The sequence below is a fragment of the Glossina fuscipes genome, unplaced genomic scaffold (genome assembly GCF_014805625.2).
Source record: "Glossina fuscipes isolate IAEA_lab_2018 unplaced genomic scaffold, Yale_Gfus_2 60849, whole genome shotgun sequence".
NCBI lineage: Eukaryota > Metazoa > Arthropoda > Insecta > Diptera > Glossinidae > Glossina > Glossina fuscipes.
In genome coordinates, this window is record NW_024003134.1 from 688 (window position 1) to 9,381 (window position 8,694).

The window sequence follows — 8,694 nt, forward strand, 5'->3', positions numbered from 1 at the left end:
CTGCCTAACCCGAGCAAAAAAATTTGATGTAACATAATATTAATTTCATACTGAGGTCTGCAATACATAGACGCGGATATATATTCTAACTGCCCTAGATCTGAACTTCATACGGATTATGAAGATTTAAACTAAATGAAGCTTCTTGGCGCTTAAATTTTGAATGATATATGCGAGATGGCAGTTATTTCGCCTTCTAGTTTCCTTTATAAAAATTTCAACCAATTTCATAAGCAATTTACTTGCAATTCAAAAACGATTTCAAACATTACTCTTACCCAAGTACAGTACGCAGTTGGTGTTTGTCTTGTACTCTGACGCGAAGTCATCGAAACTAGTTTTGAGAACGTCCAAAGAACCGAGGCTGGTCAAACAGCGCTGTTGCGCGAGAACTAACTGGTAGCGTCAGAGTTCAAGATCGCAATCATACGATGGAATCACTAACACAGCGCTGCCAAGACGACCTGGTCCACAGTTCAATCTATCACGATCTAAGAACACTATATTCCCTTTGATTACCAATTTCGACCGTTCGTAAAATCCTGAAGGAAATCGCAGCGACCCCATAATGTATATATTATATATAATATCTTCTTCACCAGTGTTCAATTTGGAATCCGTGTAAGCTTATTCGGATGTTTGTTTGACCATCTGTTCATATAATTTCTATGGTGAGCTTTCTCTTGCCTGCAAAAATATATAAATATCAACGTATCAATGTCAAGGGACAACAAATTCCTCTTCCTGGAGGACAAAATGAACTTTGAAGTGTGGTTTATGGACTTAAAATGCCATTTGTGAACATGAAAATAGCATTGCGGTTATCCTCAAAGGAGAGCGCTATGAAACCGTGTGGATTCGTGCAATGAGTGGTTTCAACGAAACGGTCCAACATGTTATACATGATATGACACAATCAATCTATTAAGAGAAGTTTAACGATCTATATATATATGACTAATTTTCAAAATTGGATCTATATATACATATAACTACATTTGTTTCTTTTCTTTAAGATTATGTCAAGTCATTGGTTTATTTAAAACGCCGCCAACTATCATTGACCAAATTTTCCATGAGTTTTCATGTTATTGGTGAAATAGAGAGCAGACTCATGTGGAAAGGCCACGAAAAATTGATCTTTCAGAATTGAATTTTTACCGAAGTGCAGAGGCAGTCGCTTACATGGAATCCTCTAAAAGTGTCAAATTAATGTTTTTTATCGTTTTGTTCTTATATTCTCATACTCTTCTTCTATTATCCTACGTATAATAACTTTTATTGCTGCCACTAAAGTATTGAGTTACACTGGCAACTTGTTCATTATTAGCCGTACAAGTATACTTATGAGAACCACCCCTGTTAAGGGTTACAAATTCTTCGTTATTATCAGGCTGTGAGAAAGAAAAGAAAACCATTTTTTTTATAGCAGTGAGAGAGAAAATAATTCTCGTTTTTTACCTTTACAGTTTCATTGCGAGTTATCTATAAACCAAATGAAAATCATTGATATTGATGACTTACCTTCGGCCGATACAACGACAACGTGAGCTCAGCGTTTAAACTAATTAAAAATAAACAAAAAAAAAAAAAAAAAGAAGAAAAACTTAATCAAAAGATCGGTTATTATATAGTGTGGGTTTTCTCTCTGCGCTTTGGAAAATAAATACTTCAAGTTTCGTGCCCCACACATACTTTTTTGCATACCTAATCAAAACTGTGTGAGTATCTTTAGGTTTTGCAACATTCGCATGTACTCCCGCGATCAAGAAGTATAGTGAATTTATTTATAAAATTAATAATTTTTAATTACGCTCCACAGTCAATTTCATCGCCTTTAGACTACTTGTCGTCGCACGAAACGCGCGTATGTCGATTGGTTTTTTTTCTTTTTTTAATCTTTAAAAGGATCCAATGCTGGTCACGAACTCATGCTAGTTCTTGTTTGAACTTTTTGCACCACTTGCAAACATTCTTTTTTGTCATCATTTCTTCGCCAAGGGCCTTCTACACCACTGTGATTTGTTAGCCATATTTTCGGACAAATTCTTTCCTCGAAAATATATAAAAAACCCCTTTGTATGTTTACAAAAACCAGCGATTATATTGATATCAAACTACATAGATGGTAGAAAAAATATTATATACTGACAAAGATCTTCGTGTTCTTATCATGGAGATTTGCTCATGTAGGAGTAGAAGAAAATTTACTAAACCGGTGAAGAAAAATAATTTTATAATTTTGCATCATCTGCAAAATTGATATCAAAAATTTACTTTACTTACTTTTGGTCACGATAGTGAAGTGATTTTAAAAAAAGTAGAGAAATACACGATAAAAGCATTCTTCGCTATAGCGAGACGAAATTTTACACACATGCTTCTAATTCTTTGAGAATAGAATGTGAAATGTGAAGTTTTTTTCTGCTTTTCCTCCATTTTCTAAGCAAATTTGTAAGCAAAACTATAGACTTTAATTGGCAATTAAAGTCCATTCAAGAAGTTAAGGCAGAACTGAGAAAATGGACATAACTAGCAGATGGGGAATCCATTTTGCTTAAGCCTAATTAAATGACGTAACTTTAGCAGACGTTTTTCGCAATCGCACGCACAAGTAAAGAAAGCCACAAAGAATGCTCACTTTTCTCATATTGTATTTACAACCCTTAAAAATCGCCATAACCAATGCGTAGGCTATAGAGAGAAGTTTGGATATCTAAATTGGGTATATCGGGAGACATCGTTCCCTGAACTCTTCTTCGTTGCGAATACAGATCGAAGACGTAAAATGTGATAGGTTAAGTTAATAAAAAAAATTTGTGTCAAAATTCTGAGGGCAAATATGCTTCGGTTCATTAGATTCCGTTACCAGTTTTGAGAAGTTCGTGAATTAAACGATTCAGATCTTAAATTGGATCTGCATTTACATAATGATTGGTGAAAGCTTATCATGTACAGAACAAGTTTAGAGATTTTATGTTAAAATATATATAAGCCATGATGATGGGAGCCATCATATAATTTATTGTATAATTTCTTAAGTTTTCCGTTAATTCAAGAAACCTCTTTTCATTTGTGAATGCATTATGAAGCAAAGGAGTCTGTAGATATCAACAAATTCAAAATAGAAGACTGTATGCAAATCGATGATCCCCAAAACAGTCTATTCGGTCATTTTTGTTTCTCCCTTCTCCTCGTCCATTTTATCGAATATAAATGAGTTTTGAAAACATGAAAATTAACTAAAAATTAACATGTGACCCAACGTTTAACAAACAAGTTCAATCAATGATTTGATATACGTGTATAGCACGGGATATGCTTAATGTCGTATATTGATGGTAGAAAACGTAGTCAACAGCTTACACGCATGTTGAAACTCATGTGAATACGTTGCACTTAAAATGTTATAAAAGTTTACACAACAGTTCGCTCGCACGCCGCCCCCTGGTGAATGGCAATTTACGGCAGCAAATAAGATTTGAAAATTAAGTTCACGAAAAAACAAAAAATAAAGGGCGAATTATGAGATATATTACTATTCTATTACGTCAGTTATGCCATGAAATATACATAAGATCGAATCTAGAAGCTGGTATGTCTGGGGCGAAAAAATAATGCTCGAATAATCGATGCTTCAGCCAAGCAAGTTGATAAGTAACACAGATCAATTTTGAAAGTGGAGCGCACTCTACATATAAGCCTTTCTTCGATTTTCTTTTCTCTTCTCTTTTTTTTTTTCTTTATAACCGTTATCACGTTTCGAATTGAAAAACGTGATTCAGATATTTATTGAAATCGTATTAGGAAGCATGAATGTTTTCCTTTATTCGATAAACTCTAATACTTTTGTGTACTGACTATCCATAATTCGTATCGGTCCTGCTTGATGCTTTCACTCTTGTTTGTTGTTCTGATTTCGTGGAGGTTATGCAAAATTGCAACGACAACATTAACAACAACAACAACAACAATAACGACGGCAAAGACTACTCTTGTTGCATAAGTTTGTGTTCATTAGGGGACGCTGCTTACTTGACGATATCATTTGCTTCGGCCACGAGTATTTAAAGGCCAAACATATCGAAATATGTGTTAAAATGTGGACCAGAGCTGTTTTAAAATCCAATTAAAGGATCCCTGCTGAGGGCTTAAGTCGTTGCCATGACATTTACTACCCTGTGCTTTAACTTCTGTATTTTTTTTTTCTTTCTTTCTTTTTTTCGTAATTGCTATGTTACAAAGTGCTTTCACGGTTTGCGCTCAAGTTGTGACCACGCAAATACACACAGAGCACAAATGCAAAATACAATCAACGCATGCTTTATGTAACACTAGAATTAAAAATTTGATGCATTTTTATGTTTAAAATTTGTTTGGTATTTTACATTGGTCGAGCGAATCCTAAAAACAAAAAAAAAAAAAATAAATAAATAAATTACGTGATTCACAGATTATTGTTTAGAGTTATTATTATTAAGACATGCAATGTTTTTACTTTCTAATTAAATTTAATAAAAATAAAATAAAAATCGAGTTTAAAAGGACATCAATTAAATTATGTTAATAAAAATGATTGAGAACTAAGCTGGTCCAAAGAATGAAAGCGAATAAAAATAACAGATCCATTCTAAAAATAATCTGTACGTCAATCGCCTTAAACGAAAGAATGTAAAATTTAGAAAAGGGTTTTGTTTACTGCGAGCAAATTAGTCCACTAACTAGTGGCTAACTTCGCAAAAAACTGTCAAAGTCTTCGATCGGTTATCAACTTATTCCAAGTCCATACTATGGCTTGTGTATAATGTATTTGTTTCTGTGGTCAAGACAGTTCAGTTCAGTTTTTTTTTTTTTTATTTTTTTTATTTTTTTTTAATTTAAATTATCCCTGTAGTATTGCTGAAATACCACATTTCAAAAATTTGGTAAACAAAGTAATCTTAGAAAGCCGAACTTTAATTTGTTTACCCTGTTTGTAAGTCATTTTTATATAGATATCTAAAATATTTTGAGTTCCCTAGTTTGCGCGGGGGAGACCTCCAAGTCCTGCCATATCTTAATCCTAACTAATTGACAGAGCTCGGCGTACGGAGACAGAGAAAGAGAGGGAGAGTAGGCTCGTTAAGTTCGTATTTATCTTCATACCTTTTTCTCCTTATTACAGAACCAATGCATAAAAATTCACCTTAGTCCCACAACATTGCTCGCTTTTGTTTCTCCGATCAACGGATTCGTTCAACGGTTAAGGACCTTACAGACATGCTAGTTCCTTGTAATTGGCTTCAAAGCACTTTCTTCCACGATCTCTTGCATTTTTCGGACAGGGCAGGGTTCACGACGCACCGTATATATGAATTATATTATGTGATTGAAAAGTTGAAATATCGATAGGTAGTAGCCGATTAGATAAGAATCGAGACTACCATGTCTGTGTCCGGGAATTCAAATCTCAATGTGATAAAGTATACTTGACCGCCGCTCATGTGAGGGTTCGGTCGCGGCAGACATAACGCTTATCGAACGGTCACACGCCCACTTGCCTGCGAACACTTATCTCTATCTCTTTCTTTTTCATCGCATCTCTCTGTGACCATCACCGTGTTTCATATAAACAACTGCTTAGTTTTTTAACTTAGTATATAGTTCTTTATTGAAGCCCTCGAAGTAAAATTAAAAATGCAGATAGTCCTCCATAAGTAATAGCGGCATATTAGCGTCACTTAGCTCCAATGTGACATGCTGTAAAAGCATAACATATATCTATTTGATATAACATATACGAAATATAAAAAAGTTGACATCAAACACCGAAAGACCAGGACTACAACAAATCTCATAACACATGCTGGAAAGATCAATTAAATAACAATGGAAAGTAATAATATAAAAGGCCACGTATGGCTTATGAAGGGAATAAAGTTGTCACTGGGTACTTTAGACAAGGTCTTGCGGTCGTGATGGTCACTTTTAATTGATTTGGCTCCCCTCTTCTCACCTCTCTCCTCAAAATAGTTATATTTACTTGATACCGTGTCCGAGGCACTTTTTTCTATATTGCATCCGCCACTCAGGTGGATATTGTATTGCTATTATATACATTACGCCGTAAGGATCCGATCGTTCGCTTTCTAATTTCTAAATGGCTTAAAACTAATTGTAAGTCTTAGATCAATATAAACTACACGTTTATTTTTCTATCATCACGCCACACCCACCTCTATACCTAATTTTACATATACTTAATAAGTAGCCCTAGTCTGTAGCCATGCTCTTAAAAGATACGAGAAGGGTTTCATTAGGTTTTAGGTAAATGGAACTTCAAACCGTAGAATAGGCGAGCGAGGTGTGAGCTGCTTTATTCTGGCATATGGTATTGATATACCTACCAATTCCCCCACATTACATTATAAATATATATATATATTTTGTTTTTTTTTTTTTTTTATTGATTGTAGCTACGTGAGTTATTTGTATGCACGCATAAATAAGGAAATATTGAAATGTTAGGAAACGCGAACAATAATAATAATAATAATAATAATATAATTGTTAATAAAACATAAAAAATGCGTATAAATAGAAGTTTTCATTTGATTCGCATTTCGCATGTGGAGAATAATATAGAATACAAGTAAACGATAGGATTTCAATGTGCCGAAAGTAAGAAATGAAAACATAGAACCTGAGGTTTGTTGAAAGAACTCCCAATATGTTTAGAAAAACATCTTTTCCAACCATTTATTTAGTTTCTCCTGAGCGTAGCGGATTTTCTGATACAAATCCTTAGAGCAGCCGTGTTGTATAATGGTTGAGAACCGATATGTACGAAAATTTTTTTTTTGATCCATGTAAGTGACAGCACTCATACGTGGACATAAAATAATTTTCATATGATCTGAAAAGTTTAACTGAAAAAAAAGAGAAGAAAAAATATATTACAAGAAGAGAAAAAGCGAAGATCTGTTTGACTTGAGTCGAATTGTTCTGGGAAAACGAAAAATCAGAAATAAATTATGAATACTTATTCCACATGTTCATTCATTTAGAGTGAAAGTAAGTAAAGACTGTAGAAAATCACCATCAGTTCCACTTACCTGTACTGTGCCATTAGTTAAATGCATGACTACCGCACAAGTGGTACGAAACCATGAGTGTAAATGTGGCATACGCGAAATTTGATCAGTTTCAAGATTAACATTATTTGCTCCGGCCTCCGCTAAATGTTTTGTCATGTAACATTTAAAGTAAGACAACAATTTCATTTTCTTTTCCAAAGATTTGCAGTAGTCTGTCTTGGTCATATAAGTTTCTTCGCCATCCTTATCGATAAAGTGGACATTAATATCATTCGGCAATAGAATTAGCTTGGTTGCATCATTGAACATAACACCTATGCCCTCGTCGCATAATTGATAGCCAAAACCGTATTTGTCGCTGTAATCCAGCCACTTTGATATCCAAAACAATGGCTGAGCAGCAGGGTCCGTATTCTGATCAGTTAAATTTCCGGCTAACATGCGAGGTTTGGCTTCAGTGATCTTTGTTAATTGTTGACACAAGCATTCCATGTCACTGCGATAATCCTGATTATGCTGATAAACCTGCGCCGATGCAGTGATGGCATCGTGCAAGTTGTTTTTAAGAAAAGTCGACTCCAATCGTGTATCATCGCATCGTACACCGTTCACTTCAATTAGAGGATTTATTTGATTAGTCGCCTCATGTTCTAAAGTGTCCTTAATTTCGAGACGTGGGGCCATAGTCAGACATGAAGTAGGCAAAAACGTTGGAACCGGCGAAATAGTTAAAAATTCTGAATGTAGCAACTGGTCAATTGTAGGCCGATGGCTGGGATTTAATTGCAGCATTGACACTACCATGTCGGCAGCTGATTTACATAGATGACTGGGTACTCGGTAATCACATTTTTTAATTTTCAAGTAGGTATCATTAAGCGTTTTAGTTTCAAACGGAGGTTGACCCACTAATAGGGTGTACATAACGCACCCGATAGACCAGATATCCACTTCATACGAGTGTCCTTTTTTAGTCAAAATTTCCGGTGCTATATAATTTGGAGTACCGCATAAAGTTTGCTTCCGTTCGCCCTCATATTCAATACGCGTGGCCAAACCAAAATCACCAATCTTCACGTGGAGCATGTCGTTTAGAAGGAGATTACGTAATTTCAAATCGCGATGTATTATGCGGTTATCGTGCAAGTATTTAACACCCTGAATGATTTGATATATATAATAACGACATTCATATTCAGTTATGGTTTTCCGACGTTTGTGTAATTCCATCATAGATCTTTTCTTGCACAGTTCCAAAACGATATAAATGTTGTAATTGTCTTCGAAGAAACCGTGATATTTAATAATGTTAGGATGACTTACAGAACTGTGTATAGTAATTTCCTGGACCATTCTCTCTTTTTGCTTATGTTTCATTAAGAGCTTCTTTGAAACAATTTTACCAGCATACACTTCATTTGTCGCCACATCTACAATTTCATAACATTCTGCAAATGAACCCTTGCCGAAAAATGTCATGCGTTTATATGTTTTGCCGGCTGACGAATCATATAATCCTTCTGGTATTTCTGTCCCTTTACCATCAGTTTTCGAAGACATGGTTACGTGTTTTAAATTTACTCTTCTAACAAGAAATTAGAAAAAATGACAAATTTCA

The 8,694-nt window shown here is 34.7% G+C and overlaps 1 protein-coding gene across 1 annotated transcript; it reads right to left on the reverse strand.

Moving 5' to 3' along the window:
• Nucleotides 1-6,582: 6,582 nt before the first annotated feature.
• Nucleotides 6,583-8,636, reverse strand: LOC119643445 (serine/threonine-protein kinase polo-like). Its single transcript, XM_038042789.1, has 2 exons — nt 7,095-8,636; nt 6,583-6,908 (listed from the first exon to the last, which is right to left on the reverse strand). The coding sequence occupies exons 1-2, from the start codon at nt 8,634-8,636 to the stop codon at nt 6,714-6,716; spliced, it is 1,737 nt and encodes a 578-aa protein (XP_037898717.1). The 3' UTR covers nt 6,583-6,713.
• Between the last annotated feature and the right edge of the window lie 58 nt (nt 8,637-8,694).